The sequence below is a fragment of the Schistocerca gregaria genome, chromosome 3 (genome assembly GCF_023897955.1).
Source record: "Schistocerca gregaria isolate iqSchGreg1 chromosome 3, iqSchGreg1.2, whole genome shotgun sequence".
Lineage (NCBI taxonomy): Eukaryota > Metazoa > Arthropoda > Insecta > Orthoptera > Acrididae > Schistocerca > Schistocerca gregaria.
The window spans coordinates 212,133,230-212,158,741 of NC_064922.1; the positions used below are offsets into that span (position 1 = coordinate 212,133,230).

The following is a 25,512-nucleotide window of genomic DNA, read 5'->3' on the forward strand; positions in this document are numbered from 1 at the left end:
TTTTTGCGCATGCGTCTTGCGCATAATCAAAATAGTTCGTATTTTTATCTCTGAACGAACTTCACTTGTCTAAGCTAAAGATTAACTCTGGTTCCACCCGTAAAACAAATCGGGAAGCAGAGAGAGATATTTCGTTTGTACAGTGATTTCGCTAGTGTTTATTGTGTTTGATAAACCGGCGTCGCCGGTTTCGAGTGTTATGAATCAAGTGTAGCTTCGTACTATTGCAACGGGAACATGGTCTTCAGTGCAAATAACAGGCTCACACATGTATGCAGCGAATGTTTTTGTTGACGAGTACTACCAGACTGTTATAAACTGCCATGTGGTTTGCTGCATATAACAGGTTTTTGGACGATTGATGGATACCTGCCACAGTGCGGATATCTGTGGGTGACGCGTACTATTCCAGCTAACAGTTTTGGTAAGAATTAGGTATGAGCAAGTTGTTTCGTTTAGAATGCTACACATCATATTCTGGCGTACTTGTTGGGTACCGAAAACTATAATTAAGCTCGTAAGATACAGTGGCATATGCTGTTTATTCTTAGTCTTGTGTGGGACTAACACATTGTACCTTTAATTTTCTGTAGAAAGAGAAAATGATCTGGACTTCATAATTCATGGTAGTGGCCTGGAACATTGTAGGAGTGCATAATAATGAGTTCCTAGTTTCCCCGATTTCTGACGCGGAGATTCCAGTTTTATTACTACATGTCGGGAAATCGTATCCACCTATTAATTCAGTATGCTGTGTAGGACAGGTATGACAATACTGCTTAACTTCAGAGTATTACATGAGGCCCTCAAGCGTGACAGTTTGTTTTGTGTGTGGCGAGATTAAGAAGCTCCTTGTAATGCAGTTTATGTTGTAATTAATGGGTGTGTTTGTAATTGTACATGGCAGTATGCTATACGGCTTGCTTTAATTGATGTGGTCTGTTAAGAAGTCAATAAATATGCATGAAGTACATGATAAATAAATCTAGAAATATAGCATATAAATTTATATAAAAATGTGTTTTCTGGGAACATGAATGACACGTGTGATAGGCCTATGTATTTACAGAACCTCCTTTTCACCTGTTTGTTCTGTTTTATTTGGTATTTAATAGCTCTGCTTTAAATTTTCTGAAATTCAGTAGTAATGATAGAACAGGGAAAAACTGACAATATTTTTTGTATTACTCAGAACTGCCTTTTTTTTATTTCAAATAGGTTCCTGTAATGCCATAAAGCATAGATTGAGTAGCAATTTCTTTGTTCTGCGTTTTCTGCCCCCCCCCCCCCCCCTCTCTCTCTCTCTCTCTCTCTCTCTCTCTCTCTCTCTCTCTCTCTCTCTCTCTCTCTCTCTCTCTCTCTCTCTCTCTCTCTCTCCCCCTCCCTCCCCCTCTCCCTCTCCCCCCTCCCATCCCCCCTCCCATCCCCCCTCCCTTCCCCCCCCCCCCTCTTACATATAAAGTGAAAGGTGAGATTGACAGTAGATGGAGAAGAGGTGGACCTACTTTGACACTGAAATTGGAAATAAATATCTAAACCAGTATGTTTTCCTTGAGAAACCATGTGTATTTTTACCATATTCTAGTAGGGGTCATTCACAGTATTTTGGACAGGATGTGTGTAGGCCTATTTCAGTTTTCAATAAACTAGTGATCCTGGCATATGAAATAAAATATACTCTTCCAGAAAGTTGTGTAACAGGAAACATGAAAATCTTAAAATTCCAGATAGGCACGTAACATTAATTTCTTTTTCTTCCCAGAGCAAGAGGAAAATATTTTCCAAAGTTGGTACTGTTGATAGTGGCATCTAGCATCTGTGAATCATATCTGGCAATATTGCCCAAATCATTTGAAATGGCTATCAACAGTCCATTTGGACATGTAGTTCTGTTCACTTATCTAACAATCTATGATGATTTTTCTGTGCTGCAGCTGTGAAACAGTTCCTTCTGGACTGAGAATTTCGAAGCTCTAATTTCATAATCAAGTGAATCTATCTAAACAGTTAAGTCTTATCTGATAATTCTTGTTTCTGAAATGTGGGGTATAGCATGTTGTTAGAGATGTGACAAATCTATTCTTCCTCAAAAAGATTGGCTAAACCTAGTAACCTAGAAAGGACATTGCAGAGAGTGGTGTAGCCACAACCTGTGGTATGCTTCCAGATTGTAAGCTGGCAAAATTGGAGGAAGATGCTAGCATGTGAAGAAGTGGGTACTGATGTGAAGCTTCGTGGAACATCAAAACTTTGTGCTGGAGCAAGACTTTGAAGGCAGAAAATGAGGTACTGGAAGAACTAAAGCTGTGAGGACTGGCCATGAGTCTTGTGTGGGTAGCTCAGTAGAGCACTTCACACAAAAGGCAATGCTCTAGAGTTAGAATCTAGGCCTGGCCCACAGTTTTAATTTGCCAGGAAGTTTATCATGACAATGTGCATTCCACTGCAGAGTGGAAATTTCATTCTGGAACACAAATGTTGATAACATTTTTCCTCAAGCATTGGGAAAAACAATCTGCAGAGCCAAGAAAGCACTGCCAGTCACCCAATAAAGAGGCAATGGTAATGCAGCAAATTTACTGCTGCTCATCAAAAAAGACATGGTTGTTGCTAAAACATCATGCAAGGAGAGATTTGATACCATTGTACATTGTGGTGTGATTAAGGCTTTCTGTCTATGATATTCGAAATTATCAATTCTTAGTGTGATGTTGACTACGTGGTATCTCAGTTGTTACACCAAATCTAGATGATTGATGAGGTTAATTTTCTAGAAACTTAACAATGCCATCTTCATGTGGCCAGATGAAAAGGATTAATATGTTCTGACTGATGATCCCAACAGTGTCTGTTTTACCCAAGACAACACTTGGCGGGAGGAGTGAACTGATTTTTGCAGGGATGTTACAGGTATAATGTGCATTCAATAGCTGGTAGAAATATACTGTTCCCTTGTTTGATATTTAATGTCTGTAATGTTGTGAGTAATTGTGGACCTCACTCCAAAATCTTTTTGTGAATTGTAGGCTTGTCTAATAAGTTCATAGAATAAATAAGCCTTTACTCTTATTTAGTAGAGTTCTTGTCGTATGCGACAATCAATTTTTAAGCCCTATAGCAATTAAATATCTTATGCAGAAAGTCTCACATGTGTAATGTGCACTAGCATCTATAATAATATGTAACAAGTAGTAAAAGTATCAAAATAGCCTTATTACCATAGAATCATCATGAATGTTCTGGCTACCAGTCATCAGATTTGTAACAAAACTTCAAAAGATTTTCTCAAATTACTGAAATGATTTTTTTCCATATCTTTTCTCTGTCATGTACATAACAGATGTAAAGTAATTTATTTTATATAAAAAAATATTGTAACTTCTCATTGGTGGGTATCACCATCAGCACTACTGCCATCATCATCATCATCATCATGTGAGAACCTATGGCTGTCCCATTTCTCACATCCTGTTTTTCATTTCTTCCGATCTTGCCTGTCTCCTCCTTGTAGTCCTTGGGCATCCTTCAAGATCTCTTGGCTCCAGCTCCTGTTAGGTCATCCACACTTTCTTCGCTCTGCTGTGGCCCACTGTCTTTAGGCATTTCATCTGTAGGGTGTTTATTATTGATTTATTGACACCCATAGCCCCTCTTATGTTGATATTAGGTACACGGTCCAGCCCGGATTCATTATTCTCAAATGTATATACAGAAGAGAGGCTTCAAAAAGAGGAAGACATTTGTCATTATTATTCTTTATTATTGTGTCTTTTTCACAGAGGACATAGTGGAGATGTTGAATCATAAGCAGTGGTGGGGGTAAGGAGGAGGCTGGGGTGGGGAGGGAGATAGACAGTGTGGTACGGGTGGTGGATGGTAAAGTCCTGCTTGTGGGAGCATACAGGGACAATGATGGTGCAGGGAAGGGCAGCTAAATGCAATTGGGAGGTTAGATGTTGCTGGGGGGGGGGGGGGGGGTGAAAGGGAAAGGAGTGGAAATGGGAAGAAAGTAAAACAACTGTGGCTGGGTAAGTGGAAGAGAAGGCTGTGTGCTGCTGCATTGTGAGCAGGTAAAGGGATAGGAGGGTGAAGGGCAGTAACTAACATCAGTTGAGGCCAGGAGGGTGATGGGAACAATGTTATATTGCAGGGAGAGTTCCCATCTGTGCAGTTCAGGAAAGCTGGTGTTGGTAAGGAAGATCCAGATAGTGCAGGCTGTGAAGCAGTCATTGAAGTGAATAACATTGTGTTGGTCTGTGTGCTCAGTAACCGGGTGGTCCATAGATTGTATTGGCCATTTGTGTGGACAGACAGCTTGTTGGTTGTCACACCCATGTAGCATGCAGGACAGTGGTTGCAGCTTAGCATGTAGATTGCATAACTGCTTTCACAGGTAGCCCTGCCTTTTTTGGATGGTGTAGGTGATGCTGGTGGCTAGACCTGAGTATGGTAGGAGGACGTATGGGACAGATCTTGTATCTAGGTCTGTTATGGATATACGCCATGAGGTAAGGGAATGGGAGTAGGGATGGATGAGGATATTTTGTAAGTTCAATGGACATTGGAATGCCGCTGTGGGAAGGGTGGGTAGGTTAATGGGTAGGATATTCCTTATTTCAGGATATGAAGAGAGGTAGTCAAAACCCTGGCAGATAATGTGATTCAGGTCTTCCACTTCTGGGTGACAGTGAGTCATGAAGGAAATGCTCCTTGCGGCCAGAGGTGTGACCACGGGAATGGGGGGGGGGGGGGGGGGGAGGGTGACTAAAGAGTTATGGCATGGGAGATCTGTTGCTGTACAAAGTTGAGAGTGTAATTTTAGTCTTTGAAGGTCTCAGTGATACCTTTGGTATATTTGAAGAGGAACTGCTCATCACTATAGATGTGATGGTCCTAACCCACCTTGCTTCAACCTTTCTTGGCCATTGTCCTTCACCCATCTGTCCCCTTCTGTGTTCCCACCCCAGCACTACAGAGCCTTCTATTCCACCACCAATGCTCACACTATCATTTTACTTTACTCCCTGCAGTGGTGTAGCCGATGTATTTATATGAGTGATTGCTTTGTGTATTTTGCTAGTTTCTGCTCGTTCTATAAATAATTTTCTTAAATTGTCTATCTGTCCATAATGGATGTTTTTTATGTCGATAAATCCTCTTCCTCCTTCCTTTCTGCTTAATGTGAATCTTTCTGTTGCTGAATGTATGTGATGTATTCTATATTTGTGGCATTGTGATCGTGTAAGTGTATTGAGTGCTTCTAGGTCTGTGTTACTCCATTTCACTACTACAAATGCGTAGCTCAATATTGGTATAGCATAAGTATTTATAGCTTTTGTCTTGTTTCTTGCTGTTAATTCTGTTTTGAGTATTTTTGTTAGCCTTTGCCTATATTTTTCTTTTAGTTCTTCTTTAATATTTGTGTTATTTATTCCTATTTTTTGTCTGTATCCTAGATATTTATTGGCATCTGTTTTTTCCATCGCTTCTATGCATTTGCTGTGGTTATCCAATATGTAATCTTCTTGTTTAGTGTGTTTTCCCTTGACTTGTCTGTTCCAAAAGCCATATTTATATCATTGCTGAATACTTCTGTTAACTTTAGTAATTGGTTGAGTTATTGATTTGTTGCTGCGGGTAGTTTTAGATCATCCATGTTTAGCAAATGTATGATTTTGTGTTGGTATGTTCCAATAACATTGTATCCATAATTTATATTATTTAGGATGTTGGATAGTGGGTTAAGAGCAAGGCAGAACCAGAAAGGACTTACTGAGTCTCCTTGGTATATTCCACGCTTAATCTGTATTGGCTGTGATATTATTTGAATTTGTAAGGATATTAAGTGTGGTTTTCCAATTATTCATTACTATGTTTAGGAACTGTATCAATTTAGGATCTACTTTGTATATTTCCAATATTTGTAGTAACCATGAGTGGGGTACACTATCAAAAGCTTTTTGGTAATCAATTTATGTGTAGTGTAGCAACCTTTGTTTAGTTTTAGCTTGATATTTCACCGCTACATCTATTATCAGTTGCTCTTTACATCCCCGTGCTCCTTTGCAACAGCCTTTTTGTTCTTCATTTATAATTTTGTTCTGTGTTGTATGTGTCATTAATTTCTGTGTAATGACTGAAGTTAATATTTTGTATATTGTTGGTAGGCATGTTATGGGGCGATATTTAGCTGGGTTTGCTGTGTCTGCTTGATCTTTTAGATTTCAGATAAGTTATTCCATGTGCAAGTGTATCAGGGAATGTGTATGGATCTGCAATGTAACTGTTAAATAATTTAGTTAGGTGTGAATGTGTTGAGGTGAACTTCTTTAGCCAGAAATTTGCTATTCTATCTTTTCCAGGGGCTATACAATTGTGCATAGAATTAATTGTTCGGGTGACTTCATGTTACAAAATTATCACTTCAAGCATTTGTGGTATCATCTTAAATGTGTCTGTTTCTGCTTGTATCCACTGTGCATGCCTTTTATGCTTTACCAGGTTTGACCATATGTTGCTCCAGAAGTGTTCCATGTCTGTTATGTTTGGTGGATTGTCTATTTTAATGTGTGTGTTATCTATTGTCTGGTAAAATTTCTTTTGGTTTGTGTTGAATGTTTGGTTTTGTTTCCTTCTATTTTCACTTTTTTTTATCTTCTAAGTCGTGTGGCCAATGATTGTAATTTCTACTTCTTTACATCTAATTGCTCTATCGCTTCTTGTTGTGAGATTTTACCTAACCTTTTTTGTTTTTTGTCTGATATTTCATTTCTTATAAATTGTGTTAGCTGTCCGATATCTTTTCTCAGTTTTTCTATTCTGATTTGTAGCCTGTGTTGCCATGCTGGTTTCGTGGGTTTCTTCTAGGTGTTGGTTGATTCTGATCTCTTCCTAGTGTGCATATTTAGTGTAGTGAGTGCTCCTATATAAACCAGTAGTTGTAACTCTTCCATAGTTGTATTTTCATTTATTTTGTTGTGTATGATTGTGTTGATAGTTGTTATTGTTGTTTCGACTTGTTGGTTATTTGATGGTCTATGCAAGAATGGTCAAATGTCTGTATTTGTGTCTTTGTATTCTATCTTGTCAACTGAAATTTGTCTTCTATATCTAACATGTGTGTCACTTCGTGTTATATTTGTGCTTGTTCTGGTGGCTGTCTTAAGATTTCGTTTTCCTCTGATTCTTTAATTGATACGTGTTGTTCTTTGTTTGTTTGCTCTGGGATGTTTGAGTCCATTACTGTATTTTCTTCTTTTTCTTCTGATTGCACATTATTTTGTTCCAGTATTTGTTGTACTTGTTGTTTGATGTTTTATAATTCTGACTGGGGTATTACACAGATCTGATCAGCTAGTCGTTGTTCTGTTAAAAATTGTAATTCTGGGTATCTGGTAACAAATGTTGTGATCTGTATTCAATTGTGTTGGTTCCTAAGTTTGTTGCTTGGTAATAACAGAACATGAGGTGTCGATTAACTTCATCTGACCATCTCATCCTCTGTCTTTGTTTTCCTTCTAGAGTGGTTGCAGGAAGCATATCCTGCAAAACACTTCTATTTTGATTTAAATCATTTTCCGTGTGGCTAGCAGTGTCGTTACCATTGTGGACGGGTATAGGGTTCAAGCGTCGTCCCCGACCATCACAGTGCTTATCCCTCAGGGGGCTCAGCATTCGTTTACTGGGTAAGGGCTTGGCGAACCCGGGGTCCTCGAGCGGTGGACAGGTGTGCGCCGCCAGTCTGCTGATACCGTAAGCTCTGGGCATGCTTCAGCGACCACCGTTTGGAGCAACGGTGGAACATTGTGTGTCTTAGGGACCGGGGATCTTGGGTGCCTGGATCGCGAGGACGGTACATACCTCTATAAAAAACCCTTCAATCTTAAGGTGTGCTGCGCGCCGATAAGATGCATGGCTGTTGAGGTGGAACAGTAGCTAGCGGGCAACCTCTGGGGAACCTGCCGCACCTCAGTTGTACAAGGCTTATCCAGGCATGCGGGGCTCTGTCTGGATGGACGTAACTTTCCCTAGCTGCTCGTGGGACAACCATGAATACCACGAATTCTTCCTCTTTTCCTCCTCCTAATTTTTCGCTGGCCAGTGGGATGGGTGGACCGCTGGTAGGCACTACCGCCCAATCCAACAAGAGGGCTAGGTTAGCCAGTCCTCCTGACTCCGGCGTCAGCAAATGTACAGCAGTTCCGAGTAACAGAGCACATACTGAAACCCAGAATGTGTTTTTAATTATAAAAAGGAAAGAGGGTTCCTTTGAAAAGGTTTCGCCATTCTATATCCAAAAGGGTCTAGAAGGAATAGCTGGAACCTTAAAATCAGTGAAGCGTTTACGGAATAGGACACTACTTGTTGAAACATCAGCTGCTCAGCATGCAGTTAACCTTCAAACAGCTAAAAGCTTGGGGGAATACACTATCGATACAGAGCTTCACAGCACCCTGAACTCCAGTAAGGGTGTTGTTACCTGTAGGGATCTCGTGGACATTCCTGTAGAAGAATTAAAGAGTGAGTGGGCTCAGGAGGGAATTGTTGATGTTCAGAATAGCATGAAAAGGGTGGATGGAAACCTGGTGAAATCAGACTCCTTCATTCTTACTTTCAATACCCCCAAACTCCCAGAACACGTGAGGCAGGATTTCTTTGACTAAACGTCCAGTCTTATGTCCCGAACCCAATGCGCTGTTTTAAGTGCCAGCGTTTTGGGCATACAACTCTAGGGTGTTAGGGAGAAGCGATGTGTGGCAACTGTAGTAAGGCTGCCCATAACGGAATTGACTGTTCGTCGCCTGTCAGATATATAAACTGTTCTGAAAGCCACCCTGTTTGGAGTAGGGACTTTAGAATCTTCCTAGAGGAACGTAAAATACAAGAAATAAAAACAACTAAGCGTATCCCCTACAGTGAAGCCAAAAAGATCTTTAAGGCCATGCAGCCCCCCACATTCGTTACGTCCTTTGCTTCCATTGTTCAGAAGCCGCCTCTGAAGGTCAATGCATCTACACAGACAGAGGTTGTTCGTGTTGGCACGAACACGTGCACATGTCAGTACACTTGCAAGGCAGCAACTGTATCAGAGCCTGTAGCCCCTCTTAGAACAGCAGAGAAAGGTATAGTAGCTCACACTGAAGTGCCCCAGGCATCTCCGATTGCTGAGGCTGTTCCAAAGCCCAGCATGGTCATAAACACCCCAGCTCCGGTTTCAGCAAAGCCCTCTAAACAAAGGAAAGCACATGTGAAGCAGCACCAACAGATTAAATCGGCTGGTAAACCCTCGGATCATGTTAATGTGGTCCCACTAGACGCTTCATCAGACTTTTCCCCAGAGCTGATGGAGTCTGAGAATATGGGGCAACCATCTCGCCCAAAGACTGAGCCTCCACCCGCTGCAGTCTCCCCACCTCGGTGGAAAGAGAGGCAGAAAATACAACCACCGTGATGGCTCCCATACTACAATGGAACGTGCAAGGGTTCAGGACACATGTGGAGGAACTACGTCTATTGATTCAGGATAGACCTATGTGTGTATGTCTGCAAGAGACAAATTTCAGTGAAACATACGCCCCAGAGCTACGAGGTTATGTCCTCCACAAAAAGGATGACCTGAGTGGACAGAGCTCGAGGAGGAGTAGGTATCTTCGTCAACACCGACTACCACTCCTCGCCTCTCTCCCTCACGACGGATTTACAGGCAGTTGCAATATTAGTACATGTGCGCCATATGCTAACAGTATGTTCGCTTTACCTGCCCCCACATGATGTGCTTGACGAAGAGGCTCTCAGTGATCTTAAACAGCTCCCCCACCCCTTCATCCTCTGTGGTGATTTTAATGCACACAATATGCTTTGAGGCTCTGTGAGTACTTGCCCCAGGGGTAGAGCAATTGAGAGGCTTTTTCTGTGTACCAGTGCCCATTTGCTAAATACAGGTCAAAGCACACATTTTTGCATTGCAACTGGGTCGTTCCCTGCCATTGATCTATCGCTTTGCTCTCCAGCCATCGCCCACACTGCTGCATGGGAAGTGGTTGATGACTTACATGGCAGCGATCACTTCCCCATCTGGATTCACCTGCCACATGCAGTGGAACCAGAAAGGAAACCGCCTCGATGGGTGCTCGGTAGAGCCAACTGGGCACTGTATAGTCAACTTGCCCAGTTTGAACATTGGGTCAGTGTCCAGGAATGGGTGGATCATATTACTGAAGTGATCCACTGCGCCAGTGAAGCGTCCATCCCACAGTCCACGGGACAACCAAAGCGGAAGCCTGTCCCTTGGCAGAGCGACGAATGCCGCTGTGCAATCAGGGCTAGGCGGGGAGCTCTGCGTAGGTTCAAATGCCGGCCAACTGTAGAGAACCTTGCAACTTTTCGGGTGGCGAGGGCAAAGTGCCGTCGGATTCTACGAGAGAGCAAGAAGAGGTCGTGGCAGCAGTTCCTTAACACCATTAATCGTTCTACACAAAGTTCCATTGTATGGGAGACCATCAGGAGAATTTCTGGGAGAGGTGGGAGGTGCCCTATGGCTGCTATAAAGTGGAATGGTACTCTCCACACGACCCCAAAAGATATTTCCCAGTCTATGGCGGCTCATTTTGCAGCTATTACTGCATCCGCCAGTCAGAAGCCAGCTTTCCAGCCCCACAGAGTGGCTGCTGAGAGGAGCAGTTTTGACTTCAGCTCACCCAATACAGAAGAGTACAACTGCCCGTTATCCAAGTGGGAACTGGATTCTGCATTGTGTGGGGCTCGTGATACATCCCCTGGTCAGGATAGAATCCACTATAGCATGCTGCGGCACCTCACAGGGAGAAATAAAGAAATCCTCCTCCGACTTTTTGATTTAGTTTGGATGTCCGGTCACTTCCCCGACTCGTGACGTGAAGCAATTTTAATTCCTCTTTTAAAACCTGGGAAAGACCGCACGTGCCCGGGTAGTTACCGTAGTGTTGCCCTCACTAGCTGCGTGGGAAAGACCTTGGAGTGGATGGTCAACCGCCGCCTTGTCTGGATGCTAGAGTCCAGACAACTCATTAGTTGCTTTCAGTGTGGGTTCAGGAGGTATCGCTCCACCTTTGATAACCTGGCCCTCCTGGAGGCGGCCATACAACAGGCTTTCCTGTGCCAGCATCACATGTAGGGAATATTTTTTGACATTGAAAAGGCATACAACACTACTTGGAGGCATCTTATCATCAAGCAGCTCCACAAATGGGGTTTTCGTGGATGTCTTCCCAATTTTATTCGGTCCTTCCTGTCACCACGTTATTTTCAGTACCGAGTCGGAGACGTACTGTCTAGTCACTTTGAACAAGAGAACGGTATCCCTCGAGGTAGTGTTTTAAGTGTGACGGTCTTTGCTTTTGCTATTAATAGTATTACGTCTGTTGTGAAAAGTCCTGTGCAGTGTTCCTTGTTTGTGGACGATTTCTCTGTATTTTGCTCTTCTTCCAGCCTTGCAACGACGACTCATCAGTTGCAACTCACTCTCCGACGTTTGGATGACTGGGCACAGAGGAGTGGTTTTCAGTTTTCAACTGATAAGTCAGTGTGTGTTCTTTTTAACCATTCTCGTTCCATTTTTGACTTGCCTGAGTTGAGGATGAGGAACACCGTTCTGAATTTTAAAGACACGGTGAAGTTTCTGGGCCTCACTTTTGATTCTAAGCTTACGTGGCTGCCACACATTAAGGAACTGAAAAAACGGACTCTTAAGGCGCTGTCTATTTTAAAATGTCTTAGTCACCTCACATGGGGAGCAGACAGGACTTGTCTGCTCCGGTTTTACAGAGCCTTCGTGCGGTCCCGGCTTGATTATGGATGTACGGTGTATGGCTCTGCAAGACCCACTTGTTGGATGTAGTGCGCCATGAGGGGATTCGGCTGGCCACTGGGGCGTTCAGAACGAGCCCCATACCGAGCCTGTGTGCAGAGGCAGGTGAACCGCCACTTCACTTCCGGCGGCATCTACTAATGATGCGCCAGGCCTATAAAACATTATCCACACCATACATGCCTGCATATGACACTGTTGCTTGGCCTCCACTGGAAAGGCTTTTTCGCAACCGGCAACGAGCAACAAGGCCCTATGGGATTCGTGCAAAGGATTGCATTTTAGAGATGGGTGTGGCCGGTTTTAATGTGGCCGGTTTTAATGTTTCATGTTGAGGTTGGAGCAGATACCCACCTTGGCTCCTCCAGAGACCCAGACTGATTTTAGATTTGGCAAATTTTAAGAAAGACAGTACATCAGATTTTACTTTCAAATCTTTATTTTTTAACATTTTAGATAGGCATCATGATTTTACAGTAGTATACACTGATGGATCCCAACAGGGGGATTTTCTTGGTTGCTCAGTAGTGTTCCCCAAACGTGTCATCAGGATTCGCCTTCCCCAGGAATACACTGTTTTTTCCGCAGAACTTCACGCGATCCTGAAGGCATTGGAGCAGATACGGTGTACTCAGGGCAAAAACTTTCTAATTTGCTCCGACTCAATGAGCGCATTACAGTCACTGCAGAACCTGTACCCAGCGGAGAAGTTGGAACAGCTGATTTACGACCAACTGTACATCCTCCAAAGACAGGGCAAGCAAGTGTCCTTCTGCTGGGTGTCAGGGCATGTGGGCATACGGGGAAATGAACAAGCTGATAGAGCTGCCAAGGACGCCTGCAGATTACCGGAGGTGACACAATGTTCTATTCCTTTGCAAGGTATTGTTTCTGTGCTGCGGCGGAAGTGTATGCAATTGTAGGAGGAGGAATGGCTGGCGGTGAGGGAAAATAAGCTGTGATTGGTGAAACTCACCATCCAGCCGTGGTGTTCCTCCTACTGGTCACCTAGGCGTGACGAAGTGACCCTTACACGTCTTTGCATAGGACACTGTCCTCTTACGCATGCCTTCTTACTACGGCGAGAGGAACCCCCACTGTGTGATACCTGTGGCGTACGAATCACTGTACGCCACATTTCAGTTGAGTGTGATTTATATCGTTCTATCAGGGCGGAAGTTAATATTAGTGGGGATCTGCCCTCGATTCTAGCCAATGACGAGGCGAGTGCCAAGAAAGTTTTAAGGTACTGTGATGTTTCTGGGCTTCAGCCAAAAATTTTAGGTTGGAATTTTTAGTGTGTTGCCAAGTGGCTTACCACTCCTTTTTATACTTGTAATAGGCCAGTTCCAAACATGTGCTATGTGCTTCATTTTAACAATTTCACCTACGTTCTCCTTCAGTTATCCTCTATATGTGCTGCATTCCACTTTGCAACTGTTGACTTGCAAACTGCCTATGTAGCCTTTCACTTTTAATTTTAGTCCTATTTTAGCACTTGCTGCATTTTAGTGACACTCGTCCGTTGTTGTTTCCGTTCGGGCACTAAAGACTACACTGTTGAGCGCCCATATCCACCATATCCATCCACCATCCACAGTGCTTGTCCAAGGCTTCATTAGTTGTGTCCTGAACCAACTAATCACACTAAAAGGGGGGTTAGCTCTATTAGTGGTTTGTTTTTTTCGTCGCCTTTTACGACTGCCAGAACATACCGGAGACCTATTCTTTTCCCAGGCCTCCACGGGGTTTATTATTATTATTATTATTATTATTATTATTATTATTAATATTGCTACCATCATTATTAGTAAAAACTGCCTTAAGGAATAAGTATTTCCTTAAGTCAAATGTCATACGGTAAAAATGTTTTTACTTTACCTTTCATACTTTCTTTGCCAGTGCTTAAGAGAGTCTAAGCTTATCAGAATTTTGAATATTTCTTTGTGTCTTACTGCTGAAGGAACAGTGAGAATGAAGTTGAAAGGCATATGAACCACAGTAAAGTGTGAGAGTAAAGTAGTGAGAATTAAAAGGCTAATAAGAAAAAGGGAAGTGAGATAAAGGAAACTGGGAGGGAGTGGTGAGTGATTGCTGAGGCCATGGGGTTTTTGGACTAAGTGATATGTTATAAGAACATTATATAGCTCAACAGAAACTGGCATTAGAGGGAAGGAGCAAGGTTGCATGGCTTAAAAGCAGTCATTCAAGTTGACCATGTTATGCTCAGTATCATATTATTGAGGTTAAAGTTACACTTTGTAGCAGTTTGGCATTAGCCATGGCTGTGAGAAGATGCTTTCAACAGTCATGCCAACTTAAGGGGAGTTGGAACGAATCATCTCCTACATGTTAATTTTAGCAATTAGAAGGAAATTTTTTTCTAAAATCACTAAACCTATTGCTCTAATATTTGGACTATATGTTCAGTGAATACTTCTCTACAAAATTATAATGCCATGTTAAGAACTATTTATTGGATTTTGTTTCACAATTTTTTTAAACAGATGCTTATTTTTTTCTCTAAAATTTTCCACTTTTTCTTCTATAACTCTTGAATTGTATAATTTTTTTTACAGTTTGTTATAAAAACGAAGGAAAAGAAGTAAACAATATTGTGTATAAATTTCATTGATATACTGTTAGCAGTTTTTGAGAAAATGTTCCTCAAAAGTGAAACTTTTAAAATTATGGGAAATGGATTATCAGCATCCTCTTCATTTTCCAGTGTTAGTTTCCTTTTCACTGGTCTTTTCTTCCCTTTTGCTACATGTTGTAGGCTTTTCTCTCTTCTTCTTGCACCTCTTAGTCTTTCTTCATCAATTAGGCACATTGTGGAAATGGTGATGTGTCCTAGTTGGAAACTTAAACGTTTCAGCACATCACATTTGATAATGTTTCCTGCATTGTGTGTTGCCACTGCATCATACACTACAAAATGCAATGTTTTTATCTTTACAAACACTTTTTGGGAATCCTAATCCAAATTAAATTATTTACACTTTCATTTGGATTTTGTGTTTTCCCCTGTAAACACTTCTCCAATAAACTTGGCTGTGATAAATCTCTGAATATGGGCTTAATTACATAAACTATAGCATTTGGCAAACTGTTTTTATGGTCATATTTCTTTCCTGATTGGTACTTACACCATGAGCCATCACCTGTGGGACACAGTGCATGTCGTGGGTGCTCATTTGTTGATGCAGTATGAAAAATTAATGCTGAAACTGCTCTCCTCATATGCTCAATACTTCTTGTATTTTGCCTAATTGCACACCCATAACACTGCTGCAATCTATCAATTGCTTCATGTCTTCCTCTTCCTCCAAGGATCTTACCGTCACTAAGCTTCTGGGATCCTAATGTCTGCTTTAGTTTGTGCACTTCTGCACAAGTCCAATGTACTCCTGTTTTTTAATGTGAATTTCATTGCCATAAGGTTTGAGTTCCTCTACAGCTTTATATCCCTTAGAATCACCATCTCCTAGATAGTGTATCGTACATTATACCAGTCCTGTGATCGGGAAAAAATTGCTTTCACTCCCTCTACTTCCATCGCTCCACTCGTGCCGTGAAAATTTGCTTCACAACTTTCACTATGTTCGTCCTTAGTATTGCCCTTACATCTACAATGTTTTGAGAGAATAGCAACATCAATTACTTTGCAACTGTCTCCAATGGTAGCTGTCACAACTCCATTTAGAGATATATGACCTCTACATTGCCACGATCCATCCAAAGCAACAGTTAAATCTCTACAATTCCAATTATCTGTCAGAGCTTCAACTGCTTTTTCATTGTTGCTTGAGCAATATCTTCAGCAGAAGATTGCACCAATTCATTATAAAATCCAAACTTAGTTGGTGGTTTTGGCAAATTCATAATTCCAGGAAACATTGCCCCTGCAGCACTGCCTTGCCAATTCAACGCAAGCCTTACCTTTATATCATACACCTTCACTCCACTATTACCACTACAAGGAATACGGTTAGAATTAGAAAACAAAACATCTGCCACACATTTGCTACACTTCAATAACATTTTACATGCCAAACCAATGTGTGAAGTTATTTTCATTTCCAGTCCTCTTTCTTTGAAAACTTGGCATAATGCGTTATGTTTCAAAATATTAGAGAGCAAGGAAATGTTAATTATTTCATTCACATAATTACTGTCACTTTCATAGTTTTCACATTTTTCTTTGCTGTCACAGTTTCTTGCTGGAAGAAGTTTTTTTTGTCATCAGTCTACTGACTGGTTTAATGCGGCCCGCCATGAATTCCTTTCTTGTGCTAACCTCATCATCTCCGAGTAGCACTTGCAACCTACGTCCTCAATTATTTGCTTGACGTATTCCAATCTCTGTCTTCCTCTACAGTTTTTGCCCTCTACAGCTCCCTCTAGTACCATGGAAGTCATTCCCTCAGGTCTTAGCAGATGTCCTATCATCCTGTCCCTTCTCTTTATCAGTGTTTCCGATTCTGCGTAGAACCTCCTCATTCCTTATCTTATCAGTCCACCTAATTTTCAACATTCGTCTATAGCACCACATTTCAAATGCTTCGATTCTCTTCTGTTCCGGTTTTCCCACAGTCCATGTTTCACTACCATACAATGCTGTACTCCAAACGTACATCCTCAGAAATTTCTTCCTCAAGTTAAGGCCGGTATTTGATATTAGTAGACTTCTCTTGGCCAGAAATGCCTACTTTACATTTCTACTGCTTTACATTTCTACTGCTTTACATTTCTACTGCTTTACATTTCTACTGCTTTACATTTCTACTGCTTTACATTTCTACTGCTTTACATTTCTACTGCTTTACATTTCTACTGCTTTACATTTCTACTGCTTTACATTTCTACTGCTTTACATTTCTACTGCTTTACATTTCTACTGCTTTACATTTCTACTGCTTTACATTTCTACTGCTTTACATTTCTACTGCTTTACATTTCTACTGCTTTACATTTCTACTGCTTTACATTTCTACTGCTTTACATTTCTACTGCTTTACATTTCTACTGCTTTACATTTCTACTGCTTTACATTTCTACTGCTTTACATTTCTACTGCTTTACATTTCTACTGCTTTACATTTCTACTACTTTACGTTTCTACTACTTCTCATTACCTTCGTCTTTTTCCGATTTACTCACAAACCATACTGTGTACTCATTAGACTGTTCATTCCGTTCAGCAGATCATTTAATTCTTCTTCACTTTCGCTCAGGATAGCAATGTCATCAGCGAATTGTATCATTGATATCCTTTCACCTTGTATTTTAATTCCACTCCTGAACCTTTCTTTTATTTCCATCATTGCTTCCTCAATGTACAGGTTGAAGAGTAGGGGCGAAAGCCTACAGCCTTGTCTTACACCCTTATTAATACGAGCACTTCGTTCTTGATCGTCCACTCTTATTATTCCCTCTTGGTTGTTGTACATATTGTATATGACCCGTTTCTCCCTATAGCTTACCCCTACTTTTTTCAGAATCTCGAACAGCTTGCACCATTTTATATTGTCGAACGCTTTTTCCAGGTCGACAAATCCTATGAACGTGTATTGATTTTTCTTTAGCCTTGCTTCCATTATTAGCCGTAACGTCAGAATTGCCTCTCTCGTGCCTTTACTTTTCATAAAGCCAAAGTGATCGACACTTAGCGCTTTATCAATTTTGTTTTCTATTCTTCTGGATATTATCACATTCATTTGGAGTAGTCAGTGAAGTAGTCTGAGCAACATCTCCCTTTGAAACAATGAAAGATTTCTTCTTCCACTCATTGTGCCTTTTCTTAGACACTTGATTGCTGAAACGGGGCATATTGATATCCACAAACCAATTACATAAAACAAGTGTGATCAAAATTCGTCAACGCAAAATTGAACAGCTAAACAACACAAAGCAAACTCCACAAGTCAACACACACAGTATAGCGTTTATGTTTAACGATATGAACAGTCACTTGTCACAGAGATAAAGCCATACAATATTGAAAAACAAAACACTGTCTAATTCTGCAAAGATAGTCTGCTTGCAGCCAGCAAGCGGTGTCATCAGAGGTGACACACCAAGTCGCTACAACTGTTTACGTGGTGCGTCAACTTTACAGCGGTAAAAAACACACTTAGAATTCACTTAGCAGGGTGAAAATTGATTTGTTTCATTCAGAAAACTCCAAATAATTTTATATATAAAAAAACAAAAAAACGTTAATTTCGTCATTTTCATTGTTCCGGCCCACCTTAAACAGTGAAGCTATGTTTTCAACAGATTTGTTATATGAAATGACTGACTTTATTGTGGGATACAATATACCAGGGTTTTCTATGGATTTTATATATGTTTGTGGGACAGATTTTGCATCTTGGTTTTCTACTTGTGTATGATCTGTATGGCAAGGGATTGTCAGAAGGAATGGAATAATGATGAACCTATATATTTTGTATTTTTGATGGGTGCCAGAATACAACTTCGGGGTGGGGGAGGGGTGATTTTTGGGAACAATATTTTTTCCTCATTTCAGGGTGCAATGATTGATAGTCAAAGTACTATGGGAGAATGTGCCCAGGCTACTTGAGACAGCATTAGTTTTAGGTAATAAGGAGCATGCTCCTTTGGTTGTTGTTGAGTATCAGGAGTACAGTATCATGTTTGTTGAGTGACACCCTTGGCAAAATGAGGTGTACAGAGAAAGGGAATGTTCAGCATTGCAGGTTTATGCATGTGGCAAGACTGTACTGGGGAAACATTTTGGTATAGAAGGGACATCATTGATGACTGATATTAGTATTATATAGGAGATTTTTTGTGGAGAGAGCAGAGATGTGGAACTCAATATCCAGAATGGTGCTTTGCTGAGTTGAAGAGGTTCAAGAGCACTGCTTAAGTAAACAGATATCAGAGCTATTTAGGTGTGACACAGTGCGAGTGTGTTAGTTAAAAAGGACTCCTTCACTTGAGCCATGAATATGTTGGATTATGAGGGTACCATGTGAGTACCATGGCTCTACTGTACTTGTAAATGTATTTTCCCTTCAAAGAATAAGCAGTTGCAGGTCATTATGTAATTGTTCACATGTATAAGGAATGAGCAGTAGGTCTAGGGTTGACAGGACGGTGGTAGGGGTACTGTTTGATGGTGACAAGGCTTTTAGATTGAATGATGTTGGTGACAAGCACTACTAGCGGGAGTCAGGAGCGAATGGATAGGAAGTACGGAGAGGTGATGGAGGAAGTGGTGAATCTGTAATGTGGGAAGCTAGATTGTGACCATTGGACTGGAGGTGTTAGTTAATTTTGGTGTAATTTTTTTTTTTCGAGTAAGTATTAGCACTGGAAAATATAGATAAAATATAGATAGAGTGTGTGTGTGTGTGTGTGTGTGTGTGTGTGTGTGTGTGTGTGTGGTGTTGTTGTTGTTGTTGTTGTTGTTGTTGTTGTTGGTTGAAGGGATGGATGAACGACAGAGACAAGGTTCAGTGTGTGCTTTAGATGAATATGCAGTATGATAAAACAGTGTTTTCTTTGTAAAGAGTAGATAAAGAATAACAGATATTTCACTAGTCTGGTATTTGGCATGGGACTGACAGTTAAGCTTTTAGCTAGGAATGAAACTTAGTCAATCAAAGAGTTGTTGAGAGGATATGTTGAAAGTAGTGCTAAGCTTGTGCTTGGGTTTTGAATTCTTTGTGGTGAGGAGTTTCTGTGAATATTCAACATGGGAAAGGTTAGTGATATAGGATCGGCTGCTATTAGGTGTTGACAAAGCAGTTATAGTGTATTTAATAGATACTGTAATTTCAATGTGGGTTCTTGCAAAGCTGCTTCAGTGATACCTGTGCGATAGTGGCCTGCTTAGGTAGAGTCACGTTTTTGAGTGACAGGGATTGGTGAAATCTTAAGACTTGCAGATCTTTCTGGAAGGAAGAGACATCCAGAATGGGAAATTTTCTTTGTCTAACCATTTGGAGAGGAGGCATGAGTGTTGTGTTAACAGTGTGTCTGGAAGACATGTAATTGACCTAGGTTGGTGGAGTGAAGATCTATGGTTAGATTTAAAATGATATGTATTTATAAGAGGAAAAAGAAAATATAAATATTTTCAGGAAATTAACTCTGGGGATACTGTGGATAACACTAGGAAGTAAGTGTTAACACCTTCATTATTGTTATCATAATCATCATCATTTTCTTCTTTTTCATCACCACACATCCAATGACGCTAGGAAAATATTAGTCTTGTGTTTTAGAGGATGTGCTCAGATTCATCTATATTTGCACATAAAAGTGAAATATCTGCAGCTATACATCACAAACAACCTAATGATGTGTAGCAATGGCAGCAGTTTTTCGTAAATGAGCCATGTCAAGTGTTTTACATATTCATGAAAGTTATTGTTACCCATGTTATGTAACTTATTCATTTGCAAATTAGGAGCTGCATTTCTGTCACAGTATTCATTTACACTCTGCATTTTTAAAGTTCGGTATACAATCTAATTATCAACAATAGTAGGGAGTAGTGCCAAAACGTAACAGTAATATGGAAATAATGTCATTAAAATGATTTTCTTTTGCCTTTTTCAGGGGTCAGCATACTTCAGAATAAAGCAGATATCCATGTGCTGATTTCCAAGTGTTATAACTTGACTTCCTGGAAGCTTCTGCAGGAGAAAATGATTCTTAGATGACTTCTGTATAAATAGCAAGCAGGAAGCTTTGACAATGGCACCAACAATCCAATCCAATATTAATACTGAGCGGGATCAGCGCCCAGTAAGGCCAGGAGAGAAACGATCTGAGTTAGTATGCAGGGTAAAATATTGTAATACTTTGCCAGATATTCCATTTGATCCCAAATTTATAACATATCCATTTGAATCAATTCGATTTATTCAGTACAACCCCACATCTTTAGAAAGAAATTATAAATATGAAGTTCTTACAGAACATGACCTTGGAGTCCATATTGATTTAATTAATAAAGATACATATGCTGGTGATCCTGGAGCAGTCTTGGATCCTGCAGATGAGAAGTTATTGGAAGAAGACGTTTTAACACCACAAGACTCAAAACGCTCTCGTCATCATGCACGAAGTGTCTCCTGGTTGAGGAGAACAGAATATATTTCTACTGAACAAACAAGATTTCAGCCTCAGACTATGGACAAAGTAGAAGCGAAGGTTGGTTACAGCATTAAGAAAAATTTCAAGGATGAAACACTTATTATGGACCGGGATAGTCAAATTAAAGCAATTGAGAAGACATTTGAGGATTCTAAGAAGCCCATTGAGAAGCATTATAGTAAACCAAATGTTGTTCCTGTAGAAATACAGCCAGTATATCCAGACTTTAAAATATGGAAGTATCCTTGTGCCCAAGTTATTTTTGATTCTGATCCTGCACCAACTGGTAGATCTTTCCCAGCTCAGATTGAAGAAATGTCACAGGCAATGATACGAGGTGTCATGGATGAGAGTGGAGAGCAGTTTGTAGCATATTTTTTGCCTACTCAAGAAACTCTAGAGAAAAGGCGCAAAGATTTTACAAATTGTGTTGAATATGAGGATGAAGAAGAGTATGACTACAAAATGGCTCGTGAATACAATTGGAATGTGAAAAGCAAAGCATCCAAAGGTTATGAAGAAAACTACTTCCTTGTTGTACGTGAGGATGGGGTTTATTATAATGAACTAGAAACGAGAGTTAGACTCAGTAAGCGGCGTCAAAAAGTGGGGCAACAGCCGAATAATACAAGATTGATTGTACGTCATCGCCCATTGAAAGCTCAAGAATATCGTATGCAGAGGTACAGGGAGCGTCAGCTTGAACCTCCTGGTGAGGAGGAGGAAGAAGAAGATGAAGAGGATGAGGAAGAGGAGGAAGAAACACAGGAACAGCAGCAGCAAGAAGATGGGGAAGAAACACAACAGGATGATAAAACAGAACAGAGAGAAGAAGATGGCGAAGCTGATGGGGAGGACTCTGATGGTGAAAAGGCAACAGAGGATGGTGAGACACAGAATGGCGAAGCTGCAGAGGAAGATGATGACCAGGAGAACAGTGGAAATGACAGTGCTATTGCCAGTGAGAGTGAGAAGGAAGGAAGTGACAAAGATGAGAGTGACAAGGAAGCAAGTGACAAGGAAGCAAGTGACAAGGAAGCAAGTGACAAGGAAGCAAGTGACAAGGATGGTAGTGACAAGGATGGTAGTGACAAGGATGGTAGTGACAAGGATGGTAGTGATAAAGAAGCAAGTGAGAGGGATGATAGTGATAAAGAGGCAAGTGACAGGGAAGCTAGTGACAGGGAAGCGAGTGATAAAGAAGAGAGCCAAGAAGAAAATGAGGAAGAAGGTGAAGAGGCAGAGGGCGAAAGACAAGAAACAGAGATGGAAGTGGAAGGAGAGGAAGAAGAAACAGGCACAGAGAAAGAGGCAGAAGAAGACCAAGAGGCTGCAGCTAGTGCCAAGGAAGATGGCAGAAGTGACAGTGAGGAAGAGGGGAGTGCTAGTGAAGGGAGCACATCATCAGGAAGTAACAAATCACAGTCAGGCAGTGGAAGCGGAAGTGGAAGTGGTAGTGATAGCAGTAGCGCCAGTGACAGTGATAGCGGTGTGTGATATTTCACTTTTTGTTGCTTGCGATGTAAATATTTGTTTTATAGATTGTCATTGTGTGTGAGTATATACACTGTGTAAATCTGATCATGAATGACAATTCTGTCATGAAATAGTAATTAATTCTCTTATATTTTGTGATTTATTGTAATAAATAGTGAACTTGATATTCACTTTGATGACAAGGAAATGCTTGCCAGGTGGTTATACCTGTCACGTGATGTTCTCTGATCAGAATATAATAAAATCCATGTTCATTGAACCCCTTCTGGTTTTTCAAACTTCTGTGTCACTTTGACGTGGTTTCCATAATACTTGTCGTTTTCCTACTGAGGTAAAAACTTTTTATGGTGTGTTTTTCAATTTTCATTTTTGGTTCATAATTTGAAGCATTATAAAAAATTGTAACAATGGAAACTCCAGAGTGGAATGTCAGCACTCTCTCCCAGTTCATACTACCATCCAACTGTGATGCTCCTCCCCCATTTTTCACATAACTACCCACCATTCACCTTCCAGTAATTCCTTACCTACAACTTGGCCTCACCATCCTTCCTCAGGTCCATTCCTCAGAAGACCAATATTTCAGCATAAGAAAGACAAGCCATACACAATCTCTAAACATATCCTGACCTAATCATCCTACCTGCAGAAAAATGTTCCACCACTGTTGTAATGAATAATGGTGACTGCCTGGTGGAATCTGTGTGCCAATTATCTGACTCCTCTACCTATTAACTCTGCCAAAATGTCCCACTCCAGAAGTCCAACACAACCTCCAATCCCTGCTTTATGCCTTAGGCCCTTCCCAGAACCTCTCCACTGAATTTATTTCCTTCGTCACCTCTGTGACACCTTGCACACCCACCTTCTACATGCTCCCCAAAATCAACAAACGCAACAATCCTGGGCACCCTGTTGTGACTGGTATAGTGCCATCACTGAAAGAATTTAGCCCTCATTGACCAACACCTACGACCAACTGTCCATAATCTGGCCTCTCTTGTCAAAGGCCCCAACCACTTCCTTCACTGACTCTTCACCATCCCCACCCCTTTACCTCCTGGGACCCCACTCATCCTTGTTTAGACCACCTCCCTGTACACCAACATTCCTAATGCTCACGGTCTTATCAATGCTGAACACTACCTTTCCCAATGTTCTTTGGATTCCAAAGCCACTACCTCATTCCTCATGTACCTTATTAATTTTATCCTAACTCTCATCTAATTCTCTTTTGAGCAGAGGGTGTACAAACAAATCTGTGGGAGAGCCATGGGCATCTTCATACCATCCTCCTGTGTCAATCTGTGTATGGGCCATCTAGAGGAAATCTCCCTAGCCGCCCAAAATGCCAAACCCCTTGTCTGGTTAATGTTAATTGATGATATCTTCATGCTCTGGACTCAGGGCCAGGACACCCTATTTTCATTCCTTCACAACCTCAACACCTTTGCCCGCATCCGCTTCACCTGGTCTTCCTCGATCCAGCGTTCCATCTTCCTGCACATTGATGCCCTCCTCTGTGATGACTCCCATCTGCACCTCTATCCCAATAAAACCATCCTCTTTCACCCCCCCCCCCCCCAAAAAAAAAAGATCCCTCACACACAGCCTGGACAGCCAGGTACAGCATATCTGCAGTGATGAGAACTCCCTTGCCCAGGGTGGTGAGGCTCTCACAAAGGCCTTCACAGACATGCACTATCCCCCGAACCTAGTCTTCTAACAGATATCCCATGCCATTTCCCCTCACATCCCCAATCCTACCACTACCCCCAAGAATCAGCCACAAAGGAGGACCTCCTTCATCGATCAGTACCACCCTGGGCCGGAACAACTGAACCACATCCTTGACAGGGCTTTGCTTATCTGTTGTCATGTCCTGAAGGACAGTCTGCCGGAGATCCTTGCCACCCTCTCTTAAGTGACGTTCCGTCACCCGTCCAACTTCCACAACATCCTAGTCCATTCATAGCAGCCATGTCATATACCAGCTCCACTGCAATCCCAGCACAGCTTTTTATATTGGTATGACTACCTGTTAGCTGTCCACCAGGATAAGCGGCCACCCTGTGGCATGACATGTTTGATTTCAATGGCTGCTTCACTACCCAAACATCTGGATCCTTCCCTCCCACAACTAACTTTTCGGAACTGTATAGATGGAAATTATCCTTAAAACACATTCTCTGCTCCTGAAATTATCCTGACCTGAACCTATAGTAATATACTACTCCCACACTCTCCAACCAACAGTTTCCACCCCCCCCCCCCCCCTTGTCCTGTCACCTCCTCCGTATTCTTGTCTCCCAGCCTCTTTGTGTGTGCTGCCCTCTGCCAAAGCATCCGCATTTCTTTCCCCGCTCCTCTCCTTTTTCGCTATCTTTCAGCCCCACAGCTTCCTGATGCTCTGCATAATGGCATTTTAGTCCCTTCACATTCTGCCACACAATGTTCCTCTCTCCCCCCACTTGTACACTGTTCTCCCTTCCCTTTCCACTTCCCCGCTCCCTCTAGATTGCTGCTGGAAGTGTTCTGGTCCAAGCTGCCAGAGTTGGCGGTCATGTGTGCATGAGGTGAGATTGCTTGTGTGAATGAGTGGTATGTGTTTCTTTTTCTGATGAAGTCATTGGCCAAAAGCAGTATATAAGTGTCTTTTAAATTGTGCGTGTCTGCAACTTAACATGTCATCTTTTCGGTAAGTGAAATTATTAAAAATAAGAGTAATAAATATGTCACATGTTGCATATTCAGCAAAGAACAACCTATATATTTTTATGTGGAAATCAAAACATATACCCTGCTTTTCTTGTTTCCATTTTAGTGACATTACAAGTACAATCTGTAAAGTAATTGAAACAAATTAAGCACGAGTTACATCAGTATCATTTAAGGACTGCAAAATATTTGGTTCTGGTTTAAAAGATGATGTGATTTCCTTTCTAATGAGTTTCCTTGTTTTGAATATGCATAGGGGAAGACTTGTTTTACTTTACTTGTTATTGTGATGCTGACAAAACATAATTCTAACA

The 25,512-nt window shown here is 41.3% G+C and overlaps 1 protein-coding gene across 2 annotated transcripts; it reads left to right on the forward strand.

The window, feature by feature from the left end:
• LOC126356313 (RNA polymerase II-associated factor 1 homolog) lies at positions 1-22,739 on the forward strand. Of its 2 annotated transcripts, none has more exons than XM_050007278.1 (2): positions 1-435; positions 20,444-22,739. In XM_050007278.1, exon 2 carries the CDS (start codon positions 20,582-20,584, stop codon positions 22,478-22,480), a length of 1,899 nt encoding a protein of 632 aa, XP_049863235.1. In that variant the 5' UTR covers positions 1-435; positions 20,444-20,581; the 3' UTR covers positions 22,481-22,739. The 2 variants fall into 2 exon arrangements, with proteins under 2 accessions (XP_049863235.1, XP_049863234.1); XM_050007277.1 differs by having other exon boundaries at positions 28-424.
• The last annotated feature ends 2,773 nt before the right edge of the window (positions 22,740-25,512 follow it).

Excerpts from the sequence above, each read along its gene's own strand:
- LOC126356313 (XM_050007278.1), top strand. The coding sequence starts at position 20,582 with ATGGCACCAACAATCCAATCCAATATTAATACTGAGCGGGATCAGCGC.